This window comes from Borostomias antarcticus, assembly GCF_949987555.1.
Source record: "Borostomias antarcticus genome assembly, chromosome: 8".
Taxonomy (NCBI): Eukaryota; Metazoa; Chordata; class Actinopteri; order Stomiiformes; family Stomiidae; genus Borostomias; species Borostomias antarcticus.
Window position 1 is genome coordinate 7,511,706 of NC_140241.1, and position 13,630 is coordinate 7,525,335.

General features: G+C 48.1%; 1 protein-coding gene across 1 annotated transcript in view; it reads right to left on the minus strand.

The window, feature by feature from the left end:
* Nucleotides 1-8,519, minus strand: part of znrf2b (zinc and ring finger 2b) — a 63,704-nt gene extending 55,185 nt beyond the window's left edge. Inside the window, exon 1 of the mRNA XM_084442652.1 lies at nt 7,636-8,519. Within this exon, the coding sequence (XP_084298778.1) occupies nt 7,636-8,050 (415 nt within the window). The 5' untranslated portion in view covers nt 8,051-8,519. The remainder of the gene's footprint in view (nt 1-7,635) is intronic.
* Nucleotides 8,520-13,630: the final 5,111 nt, after the last annotated feature.

Sequence of the window (13,630 nt, forward strand, 5' to 3'; positions counted from 1 at the left end):
TAGACAGGCAGACAGACAGGTTAGACAGGGTAGACAGGCAGACAGATGGTAAGTGTCTGACCACCTACCTCTTAACGAGTGGGGTTAATGATTAGCCATGGCTGTATGCTGACTCACGTCCACACTAACAGCCTACACTGGCGCTGGAACACTAACCAGCCACATGGGCTAATGAGTCACAGTGTGCGTGTGTGTGCGTATGTGTGTGTGTGTGTGCGTGTCTGTGCATGCATACGTGTGTGTGTGTCCAGGTGACGCCCCGCCCGGCACAGATTAGCTGTCACGGCGATCAGCCATCGATCGATCCCAACATGTCGCCGGTTCATAATGGATTTCATAATGGATGCCGGCGTATCCCCGTAATCCCAAACCCTTCCTCTGCACGCACTTCCCTTTTCCCCATCTCCCAATCCCGTCACCTCCGGGCGGGAGCGAGGAGAAATGGGTCAGTCAGGAGAGGGTGAAGGAGAGACACCGCCAATTAATTACTGTCTGCAGCTGCAAGCGCCGAGCGCCAGACACACGCGCACGCACGCGCACACACACGCACACACACGCACACACACACACACACACACAGTCAGGCAGGCTGGCGTGAGAGCTGGAGTGCTCACAGTGGAGGAGCGGAGGAGAGGAGAGACTCACTGAGAGAGAGACTCACTGAGAGAGCTGTTCAGACTGCTGGCAATGCATGCGACTGCCAGGCTACGCTAGACGCTGGAGATGCTAACATGGTCCCTAACACAGGTCTGTGAAGTGCCACGCTCTGAGTCGAGTTGGTCAGTCAGTCAGTCAGTCAGTCAGTCAGTCAGTGTATGTATGTGTCTCAGTGTGTGTGTGTGTGTGTGTGTGTGTGTGTGTGTGTGTGTGTGTGTGTGTGTGTGTGTGAACCACTTGACTGTGTGATGAAAGGCTTTGTGCGTGCTGCACTTTGGCCAGAGGCTGCGGCCAACAGCCCAGTCCATAGCGAAGGCGTTGGAAGGGGTCTGTAGCTGAAAACACGCTTGCAAACAGCAGCTGTGTTGAATGTAAGTTCGCCGGTAGGTCAAGTACAGGGTTGAGGCGCGGGCAAGCATTCCTCCTCCAGACCTGGTCCCAGTCTGACCTCAGCCGAATACATCAATCAAACAGATGAAAGTATCCGAGTGCTTTATTGATCTCAGACCGAGCGCTTTTAATAATGGTCCATGGAGCGAGCCCCACTTATTCAACATGGATTCTCAAACGGTATTTGACCCAGAACCCCTAGAGCAACGTTCTCCTGCCACATGCTGACAGAACACGCTTGGCAGGGCATCAACATGAGATGACTTCTGGAAGCTGGATCACTTTTCAGTCTCCTCTCCTGTCACCTGTCTGAGACTTTTAAGCGAGATCTTAAAACATACCTTTGTAATATTGCTTTTACCACATAGCTTTACTTGTGGTAATATTTAAACTGTTCTTAATTTGTATTCTCTATTATTATTATTTTAGCTTATTTTTACATTTTTTAATTATTTTTATTTTGTTGTTTCTTTTAAATCTGTTCTTATTGTGATTACATGATTTATGTTTTTGTGTTTTTAGGTTCTCTTTTTATGTAAATCACTATGAGCTACATTGATTTGTATGAATGGTGCTATAGAAAATAAATGAAATTCTCAAAAATGACATCAACCATGCTGGGGACAGCTCTTTGCCTCAGCGACAGGATAGCAGTGACATACTGCAGGGGGACGATGCCATTGGCTGGCCCTTTTTCCCCCTTTTTTTTATTTATTTACCCAGAACCCACTGTGCCCATATGCTTTGTGTAATCCCACCATGACATTTCTATGGAAGCGACGCTGATGGATTCAGTGCATAATTAATACACTCACTCCCATAGGCTGCTCTACCGCAATCGATTTTTTCATCTGTTTACAGTTGGCCGTGCTGTTGTGCTGTAACGTCTGATTTACATCCCCTACTCTCCTTCCTCTACCCTCATTCACCGCTGATCCACACCCATCCACTTCTCTCCTATCTCTCATCTTACTCCATGACCTCTACTTCTTCACGTCTCTGTTGTTTTGACCCAGAGTAGGCTGGCTCCTCTCTGTCTGTGAGACACTCTGGAGGTCGGGGTCCGCTGGCCACACAAGAGGACAGCTGCGTGAGTCACCGGGTCACTCACTTAGAGCCGACCTCCGGGGTGACATGACACTGAACGAGGAGAGGAGAGAGGAGGAGAGGGATGAGATCTTCTGTAGCCGCTAACTTCAACAGTATGAGGAGAGGTTATCAAAGTGGAGGCTTCTATTAACCACGTCGCAACGCATTAAAACTTTACTTCAGCCCTTCCTCTCCCCTCCTCCCCTCTGCTCCTTCCCTCTCTTCCCTCTTCTCCTCTGCTCCTTCTCTCTCTCCCCTCTTCTCCTCTGCTCCTTCTCTCTCTCCCCTCCTCCCCTCTGCTCCTTCCCTCTCTCCCCTCTTCTCCTCTGCTCCTTCCCTCTCTCCATTCTATCCACCGTTCATCTGACCACCAGTCACTCACCACCATGCCTCTAGGCAGGACACAGAAAGAGGAAACAGAAGTGAAAGGCTGTCTGGGCAGTGTGTGTGTGTGTGTCTGTGTTCGTGCGTGCGTGCGTGTGTGTGTGCCCAGCTGGCTGGGCAAAGGAAGGAAGCTGGGCCAGGGCCCTGTGTGGAGGTCAGGCCGTTACAAAAGCCTCCTAGAGGAGCGTGCCCTTCACTAGCACTGCTACAGAACAACACCGGCACTAAACCGCCTCCCGCACGTCATCAAGAAGGAGCTGCGAGTAGACCGGACACGCGGCTCGCCACCACAGGGGGTCAGCTGACGCAAAAAGCCATCGCTCGTCCTCGTCGTCTCAACCAGGGTAGCCCGCCGGATTTGGGAGGATTTGGCCGTGCTAAACTTCAGGGAGCTTACCAGACTGGTGGCGGTGCCGAATAAGAACCCAAGATTAATATTTCGTCCGTGAATAAAAACCGACAACAATCGTCCGTCGGAATGCCCTTCAAACTGACTGTGCTTACTGGAGCTTGGGATGAGTCGGCACTAACGGCTCTGTTCACAAGAAGAAGAACGACAGAGATAATCCACCGTTCTTGTTGTGCGGGAGGGGGAGAAACGAGACAATCTCCTCTCGCTGCACACTGTAAATCTAGCCGGCTCTGCCCCCGGACAAAGGGAGAGAGAACACACTGTTCCTACTGAATGAAAACTCCCCAAAATTATTTGCTTCGCCCCAGCTGTCGATGCACACTGTCTCCCAGCAGCTGTGGGAGAAAACTGTAGCTGACAGCGACCTGGAATTACAACCTGCCGAGCGTCCTGAAGCTGCTCCTTTAACTTTAGCCAGGCTTCACCGTGGGGGGGGGGGGAGACATTTAAAGTCGAGTTAACGCGGACAGCGGAGACAGGTCTACTGGGACGGACGTTGTTTCTGTGGAGATTTATCGACCGTCCTGCCAGGCGTGGGGTCGAACTGCAGGTGTGCTGGTTTTCTACCACAGCAGGTCTGCAGCACACCTGCTCGCTACCCTGCTAACGTCTTTGTGGGGGCGGGTGTGATTAGGGACAGACTCAGGTGTCACACGACGCGACGACAGCCACGCTGGTAGGCGACTGGTTGTCCATGACAACAGAGGGGCAGGCAGTCCATTTGGAGCAGTCGTTTCTAAAAACAATACGTGGAAAGTAATATAATACAGGCCTGTAGAATATCTACAAGCTGACAAGGAAGGTGTCACTCTACCACTTGTGTGCGTCATGTGTTCTTATATACACCTTTAACCAGTGTTCTATCACGTGTTCCTTATATACACCTCTAACCAGTGTTCTATCATGTGTTCTTATATCCACCTCTAACCAGTGTTCTATCATGTGTTCTTATATACACCTCTAACCAGTGTTCTATGTTCTTATATACACCTCTAACCAGTGTTCTATCATGTGTTCTTATATCCACCTCTAACCAGTGTTCTATCATGTGTTCTTATATACACCTCTAACCAGTGTTCTATCATGTGTTCCTTATATACACCTCTAACCAGTGTTCTATCATGTGTTCTTATATCCACCTCTAACCAGTGTTCTATCATGTGTTCTTATATACACCTCTAACCAGTGTTCTATCATGTGTTCTTATATCCACCTCTAACCAGTGTTCTATCATGTGTTCCTTATATACACCTCTAACCAGTGTTCTATCATGTGTTCCCTATAGCCACCTATGGCTGCTGTGTAGTACCGGGTTTGCGGTGGTACATTTTCAAAACTCTACAAGCAGAAATGCTAGATATGTTTAGCATAGATATACTGTATCTGCAGTTCTACTAAAGTATGTAAATCAAGGAAGTGTGTAGTTTTGAAATGGTTCTTTAACAGATCAAGCTCAGATAACATGATTAGAGCACGGTGTCCTAATATAGTTAGGACCGCTCACGACGCTAGCTTCCCTCCGTGTCTCATACCAGGAGGGAACAGAAAAAAAAAAAAACGTCAGTAACCCGTACGAGACCCACTTGTAGCGTGCGTCAGAGGAATGGACCGGGTCAAGTTTCTTACAGAGTGATGATAGCCGCATGGCCATGTCTGGCCGGGCAGCCGATCGGCCCGTTATCAAGGTCACGTCCTGTTCCGGGTCAGAGCGCGCGTGGAGCCGGCCAGAATAGAACCGAATTAGAGAGAGTCGGGGGGATTGGGCGAGCTGCTCGATGCAGCATAGCTACTCGGCTGTCCTTGGACCTCCAAGGACAGAATTCTCACAGTGTTGCCAGAGAAAGGAGCCAGGGTCTTCACACACACACACACACACACACACACACACACACACACACACACACACACACACACACACACACACACACACACTCACTCACTCACTCACACACACACACACACACACACACACACACACACACTCACACTCACACTCACACTCACACACACACTCACACACACACTCACACTCACTCACACACACACATACATAAACACTCCTGTTGCCTTCACTGAAAAATATCCCCGTTGCCTTCACTTAAAAATATCATACTAGAAAGTAAATGTCATATTCAAATGATGCTTCTCTCGAGATACCTTTGGAGTACCCAATGTGGAGGAGGAGGGTCGTGGTTGGGGTCTCTGAGAGGATCCAGAATAGAGATGTCACAATACAGATGCAGTGAGCCAATACTTTTACTAGGGCCGGATGAGAGACTGAGAATGAGGGAACAGAAACTTCTGGATTCAATTGTCACACAGTGACTTCATCATGTGGAAATGTGGGATCAGGACACGACACACACACACACACACACACACACACACACACACACACACACACACACACACACACACACAGGCTCAATTTGGAGTGTGTTCACAAGCCGGTGGAGCTTATCATGGCTCCCAGCGACATGGCATGGCGAGGAGGCGTGGGCAGACCTGTCAGCACATGCAGCGGAGAACAGGGAGAGCCGCCGGGGAAATTCCATGTGAGACGCCGAAGATCGCCGGACCCGAGCAGAGGTTACGCCTCCGTGACCCGGGCGAGACCAGAAACACGCCGGCAACCGAGACGACAGGTACAGATCAGACCCACCTGTAGCTTCGTCTCTGTGATGGGGAACGCCGTCTTTAGGCTCTCGCCTGTGGAAGACGGAACCGGTTTAATCCGATCCCGTGCTCCCGTCAGGAAGGGGGGGTGGGGGCTGAACCTCGGTCTGACAAACACGGCAGGCGCCCGACGGGTTCAGCCGACGTCACTCGGGTGACGGCGCGGCCGTCCGTTGAAGGCTGGCCGTGCGCGGCCGTGTAGGGACTAGCGTTTGACCCGGTGGGTCCAGCACAGTGGAGATGGAGGACAGGCAGGGCGATTGAGCCAATAACGCCAAGAGGGGAGTTCAATCAGCCAGTGATTAAGCAGCGCAATTACAAGGACACATGCTTCCTTGCGCTGCGCTGGCCGTCGTCACACAGCTGATTGTTTCAAATAAAGGCGTCTGAACGCGGCGTTTGATGTGAAGCCGGCGGCCGAGGCGGCTTCACTGAATAGGAATTTCCGTCGCGGGGCTCATTCTTCGGAACAAGGGAGGGAGGAACATGGAAAAATGATCGAGAAGGGATTGAGAATGAGTCAGAGAAATTAACATTGAAAGCTCAGAGAGTTACTGTAGGAATATTCATTTGGGACAATTCTTACAGTAGCCTGCAATGCCATCTCTCTCTCTCCCTCTCTTCCACTTTCATGATGATTATTCAAGGGCAAAAAATATATAATATATAGTTATATATAGGAAATATAAGTCATCCTTCCTCTCTCTCTCTCTCTCTCTCTCTCTCTCTCTCTCTCTACCCTACCAATGCATTTAAACAAATTCTGCTGCTCAGGACGAACTACGATCTTTGTATTGGTTGGTTTTTGTACCTAATCTGCTAAATTCCTAGACAAACCTAATCCTCCGGCCTGAGAGCAAGGCAAACAGACCCAGCCCAGCCGATACTCCTGTCTAGGCTGGTCACACCTTCCCTGACACAGGAAACAGCCAAGCTTCCCCTATGAATCTGACAGCCATATGGACCAACGGGTGTTGTGTTTACCGGTCTAACTCCACAGTTCACAGACTTTCCACATATTTTCAGCAATTACTTCCGAACATGTATAATGTGTTTAAAACAAATCTCAGGATGTACTTTACAGTCACTTTACTGTAAGTGTACGATTACATAACACACAATCCTTGTTGGTGGGGAGGGGTAGTCATATAACTCAGGAATGCAAAGGATGACAATGACAAACTTTTCAGGACAGTAGAGGTCAATGTCAGACTTTGCTGTCCTGATTTAGCTTTTCGGCAAGCAGTGGTGGAGTCATTTTTACGCAGGCAGTCCTTTTTCGGCACAACACCGGCAGGCGATCAAATATGAGGGGACAGGCATGCATGTTGCTACATTGTATCACGCGGGTCCTCATAGCAACATTCACACCAAGTTGGACTTTGATCATCAAACACAGACACACTTTACGACCTTGTAAATTAGGCTATGACTGTTATAGCTCTCTGTCCTTCTCCGTGCCCTATACCTGGATTAATTGCATCTGAAACAGGATTGTTTATGCCATTAGCCCATGATGTACTGTATAAAGAGTTCAGTTCCAATGTGAAAACAACCACTCACTCTTGAGAGGATATCAAGTAGTGTTAATGACATTGCTATTAGATGATGTTGAGGAGAATAGAGAGAGAGAGAGAGGGGTGGGGGGGGGGGGGGTATTGATCCATGAGACCTATAGGCCCGTCTTACTATCTATTCCGATGCTATATATAGAAGTTACATGACAGTGTTATTACTATTATGCTACTACAAAGCATATACAATGTCTGGAGCTGCAAAGTCACACAGTCCTTGTATGGGGTTGTTGGTCTGAAAGACCCAGCCACGGGTTGATGTTGACACGGGTAGGCCTTCCCTTTAAATAGTAGGCTAACTTAAAGTGCAAGTTTACAGAACACACAATCTTGAGTTGGTGGGGAGGGGCCGTCATATTTGAAGCCTATAATAATATTATATTAATAATAGGCTATGATAATATATGCAATGACAAATAAAGATCTATTCTAATCTGCTGCCATGTCTCTTACCTCCAAAGAGGTGAGGAGAAAGGTGTGCTGGTAACGATCCTATCAACAACCGGGGACCTACGTGACCTCCGGTTGACCGGTCCCTCTCCGCGGACTCCTCCGGGGTGCTGCTGCCGGACTCCTGCGAGCTGTAGGCTCCGCCGTTGTTGGGGATGTTGATGCCAGACTGGGGTCTGGTGCTCGACACGCCGGAGCTCACACCCACCGGTCTCGGTCTGGGTCCGATGTGTTGGCCGGAGGTCGACGTGGTCCCCGAGGCCCCGTGAGGGGACGCGCTGTACGCATGGTACCGCATGCCCACCATGGACGCAGTCCTACCGTTACCGTTGCTGGACGACGTGCTGGAGGGGAGATCCGAGCCCGAGTAAGCTCTGGTCCGTCCGTTCGCCGCTGGACTACTCTGTTTGGCGCCCATGTCTGTAGTGCGAACACTTCCACAGATTTACTTTTAATTATTAAAGCGCTCAAACGGCGCAGCGACGCTGATTTACGCAAGGGATAGAAGTAGACTCCCTGGCCAGCGTTAGAAAATAAAAAGCCCAAAGTGGATATTCTGCGATGTTAAAATCATAGCGATGATGAAAATGCAAATGCAGCAAAGTCGCCTAAATGACAGCTACTTAAAATGACGGTAGAAGCCGCTCTTGTGATTAGAAAAACGCAAAGTAAAAACGGATGACATTAAAACTTTGCAGCGCTCATCGCGACCATATTCCGAGAGTTGTAGTTTTTGCCATTTTTGCAGTTATTGAACCCTTCGCCCCTGTCGCTTGTTCTGACTTCTGTGCTTTGGCTGATGTTGTTGTTGTTGTTTTAATAGCGTAATCTCCGCCATGCCTCTTCTCTGACACGAGAAAGTGAGGAGCCAGGCTCCCCACGCTTCCTTGTTGGCCCACCAAAGCTGACACAGAGAGACAGTTATCTGTCGGAAGTGGTAGAGGGAAGTCGAGCAGAGAGCTGTTGGTATTCGTCGTACCGCTCAGCGCAGCTCCGGCTCGGTTGCCAAGTGATCGAGTGGAGGCGGGGCCTCTGTCGTTGTGCGTCAAGTGACGTCAGCATCAGCAGGCCACACCAGTCCACCAGCGACACGAATAACACGAGCGAACCTCATTTACTCTGAGAGGGCTATCTGGTGACTATGAGCGCAATATTATCTTCCATTAATGTAGAAGTTCACAATTGAAACATCTTCTCAGAATAGAAGCTAGATGAATTCACTTTGCCACCCAGACACTGTTGCCTTTGCAATTTCCACATTACCACTTTCAACTCATTTTGCTTGACTATGGCCCAGGGTTGACAAAACATGCCTATAGTAGGCTACCCCACTCACGAGTCAGTCTCTAATCTACCCCTAACCAGATAAAAACACACAAAAACACTAATCTAGTCATAAAACCATATAGACTAATGCAGTAGACTAGTTTGATAATAATAAAGACAATATTAAAAACACATTCACACAGGTAAGACATTTAACTAGACTAGTCAGTGGCATGTATTCTAAGTGGACTGACTTCATTCAGGCTGCTGAGTGCTCATCTACTGTACTTACCTCAGCTCAGCCTCACCTGTTGACCTCTGACCTGTTAGCTGCACTCCGGAACCTGCTTAACCTTCGACCTTGCTGCTGTTAATAGCCACCGAACACTAAAGCATGATGGGAAGGATGGTTTAGTCCCAGACAATAGAGCCTGTTGCTTGGATTTGTGTATTCATATCAGTTCCCTTACTCTGAAGTTAACAAGACGGATGGCCGCAACACATTCAGATATTAGGCTATATCGCAAATATGCTTATGATATTGTATGTGGACGTTTCTTTTTGTATTTAGGGGTAATCGAAACGATCGCTCCACTCTACTATATCTCTGCCACTGCCAGTAGGCCTAGGTCTCTGTTATATTCATCTGGACACACATTGTCTCCCTCCCTCATTCCCTCGCTCTTGACCAACAGGACATTCCTCTCGGCTATTGTGGAGGAAATTCCTTGAATTGCAGCCGTAGGAATCCACCATTCAGCAGTTATACGCCTTCAGGAGAGTTCTCTGCCTCAGAGGGAGAGAGAGAGAGTAAGCGATAGAGAGAGAATAGAGGGGGAGAGAGATAAATAATCAGAATTCGTTTTTATTGCCATTGTAGTTTTTCAACATACTAGGAATTTGCTTTCGGGCATGGTGCATAATATGGAGACAGCAGGGTGCAGGGACGAGACAGGACAGTGCAAAGACAGGACAGTGCAGCAGTTAGGACAGTGAGTTGATGACCCAGGTATGATGCGCCAACAGAGGTTCACATGGAGAGGAGCCTGTGTTGGAGGTCGGGTATTTCTGATCACCCTTGATTGAGCTAATCCTGATAATCCCTGTTCTGATCCTGCCTCCTCTCCCTCAAAATAACCCTGCACATCAGGATGTCCACGGCAACCCTCAATTACATGATCAGTGAGGACGGAGATGCAGGGCCAATCAGACGGCTCCTGCTCGTTGATATTCACAGCTTCAGTGAGACAAAGTCAACAAGGCTGACGATTGAACATGCTCTGAGTCTGTCAATCCTGTTATGACTGAAGCTGGGGCATCAATAGACTATGTCACCCAGTGGAGTCGCAGGCTAAAATCTCAGAAATAACATCACATAACAACACAACACAAATAACAACAGGACACAAGCCTCTAAATCAGATTAGTATATAAAAATGTACATTGAACAATAACTCTCAGTTATAACCCTGTTTCAACACAGCAATATTATGGTTTACCAAACGACCCAGAGAAGCCCACAGGACCGTACCCCCCCCCCCCCCCCCCCAGTCCACCGCACCACCTCATCGGAATTTGGAACCATACAGCAGATCCATTCTGAGGAAATTGGTATTGAAGTTCCTGCTGAAGCTTGTCTCCGGCAGTGTCTGGCCCACCCTGCCTTTAAATCTACATCTACAACTGCTCGGCTCATCCTCAAGGATACAGACATGAATCCAGGGCTGACTTCTTTTCAGAGCCCTCCTTGTCAAGCTCTCCATCATGCCTTTATGGAGGGAGTATTTTGGAACCAGCTAGGGGCTACATAGGAGAAGTAAGTATGTCAGGCGTGGGTCAGCTTTCCCCCCCGGGCTCCATAACTCAGAGGACATTTAAAACACCATAAATAGTTTCTGATCAGTCTATCTAATCCTGCCAGGCCAGTAGAAGTGTTTCACATCAGATTCTCATGACGTGTGTTGTTTGCCTTAGTTGTTCTCATTGTAATGAATTCATTAGGCTGGATAATGAGGGCAGTCAGGTGTTGGCGTGTTCCATTTCTAATGGGGAACATATGGAGATCATGCTGGAGGGAAGCCATCCAATGACAGCTTCTTCTAGTGAAAACTAGAACTCTGCCTCCCCCTGCTGGCTAATATGAGAACCACACATGAGAGCTGGAACAAACTGGCTTTCATTTTCGCCCTTTTGAACTAGGATTAATTTCATTATATTATATTACAGTCATTTAGCAGGCACATTTATCCAAAGCGATTTACAATAATTGCATTGAACAGGTAGTCAGTGTACTACTACTCACCAGAACTCACAAGTGCATCTCTAAACAAATGACTAAGAGCCTAATCTAATGCTGAAGCCAAAATACAAGAACAGCAAAATATAAAAACAATAGTCAATAGGTGCATAAGAGGGAGGATCGCGGTAGTACTTCTTGAAGAGGTGAGTTTTGAGCCTGTGGTGAAAGATGGCAGTGACTCTGCTGTCCTGATGTCAGTGGGCAGTTCATACTGTCGCCTTGCAGCAAGAAGGTCTCTGGGCCTTTCTGTGCAGAGTTTGCATGTTCTCCCCATGGTGGCAAGGGTACCTCCCAAAGAACCCAATAAGAAAAACATGCAGAAGAACAGATGCTCGTCAGTCCAGTCCTGACCGAGACCTGGACTGAGCACTGGGACTTGGTCCCCGGGCGCCAAGAACAATGGCTGCCCACTGCTCCTGGCTGCCCCTGGAGGAGGACGGCTTGGATGGGAGAAACACAGGGAACAATTTCGAGGTCCTGGGATTTCATAATTAATCAGACAGAGTTGGTGATGCTGATTCAAGATAGGTATAAAACAGGGAGTGTGGAGCTGCACTGTCCTCCACAGAAAGGGGGCGCTGTTGGAGAACAGCCATGACTGGCGCATCGGCATAGCAGTGATAGGAGAAGCCATGCGAGCAAATGACAGAACCCATAGATGAGAGTGTAGAGGGGAAAAAGGAGAGGACCCAGGACAGACCCTTGTGGAACCCCTGTAGTCAGACTACATGGTTCCGACATCGACCCTCTCCATGTCACCTGGTGGAGAGGAGGATCTGGTGGTCTACCATATCAAATGCTGCTGACAGGTCTAGGAGTATCAGGACAGAAGAGAGAGAGAGTTTATTCTCGCAGCATGGAGCGACTCTCACTGCAAGGAGGGCGGTCTCTGTCGAGTGGCCAGCCTTGAACCCGGACTGGTGGGGGTCTAGGAGGTTGTTCTGGTGGAGATATGATGAAAGTTTGTTAAAGAGCACATTCAAGTGTTTTTGATAGAAAGGATAGAAGGGAAACTGGTCTTTAGTTTTTGACAGCAGAGGGGTCGAGAGATGGTTTCTCCAGGAGGGGGGTGACCCTGGCAGTCTTGAAAACGGAGGGAAAAACATCCTGATACAAGAGATGCGTTGATGAGGTGGGTTAGGAAGGAAAAGAGTTCCGGCGCTATCATATCCTCACCTTTCCTTTCCTCTCCTCCCCTCTCTCCTCCTCTCCTCATCCCTCCATTCCTCTTCTATCCTCCTCTATCCTCTCCTCACCCCTCTTCCCCCTCCCTCTCTATCCTCCGCCTCTCCTCTCCCCTCCTGTCCTCTCCTCCCCTCTCCTATCCTCCTCTAATCTTTCCTCCCCTCTCCTCTGCCTCACCTCTCCTCTCATCCTGATGATGTTTTTCCAGACACCACCAGGCCTGAGGAGTCTAACAGACACACAAAGCCAGGAGAGTTCAGACAAACATCCTTCAAGCTGCGACAGATAATCAATATTTCACAGATGCCATGTCCCAGGAGCACAGAGAAACACACTCAAACTTAGCAACCGTGGAAGCTCTTAAGATACAGTAGCCTAAAGCATGTCTGGATGTTTGTCTCATGAGGGATTTACTCCAAAAGTAAAGATATTTTTCCCATACAAAGAAACTTGCTAACTGGAGTTTGGGCTGGAGTGGACGGAAGCAAAATTAATTTGTTCAAATGTCCACTAGATGGTGGTATTGGCCAGACAGAAATCCCTGTAGGACTATATAGTATGTAAAACATAAAAAATGGAATCAATATGTTCTAAAAGTTCTCAATCCTGTGGTCCTCTGCCTACCCAGTTGGCCTAAAACACTCACCTTGCTTGAGTAGATCAGTCCACAGAATGAAATAAATAAAACATAAAAAAAAGGGATTTCACTTAGCCTGGAGCAGGACCCTCCAGTGAACTTAAGTGTAAAGTTTTATTGCCTGCAATGTGTTTTAATGTAAATATGTTTGTACAAATGTAACCTTTGAAGGAAACATACAAACACATGCACATTATGTACCCAACAAACTTACATACTGTAGACACACACACATGCACAACTTTTCCACGACTTTTCCTAACTATTATATTATGGTGAGGATGGAGGAGCATTTAGAAGTCAGGGGAATCCCTTCCCCTTTAAGATGCCAGCTGGGTTTTGTAGGCCTAGCTATAGCACCATCTGCTTAGGTATGTAAGGTTGGAGAGAGAGAGAGAGAGAGAGAGAGAGAGAGAGAGAGAGAGAGAGAGAGAGAGAGAGAGAGAGAGAGAGAATGTGTGTGTGTGTGTGTGTGTGTGTGTGTGTGTGTGTGTGTGTGTGTGTGTGTGTGCAGGGGATTCAGGAGTTCAGAATTAGAGACAGGGGATTAAAGTTCAATTAAAACAGATGACCCAAACTACCTTATCAATGCAGAAACATGATCCCGATTC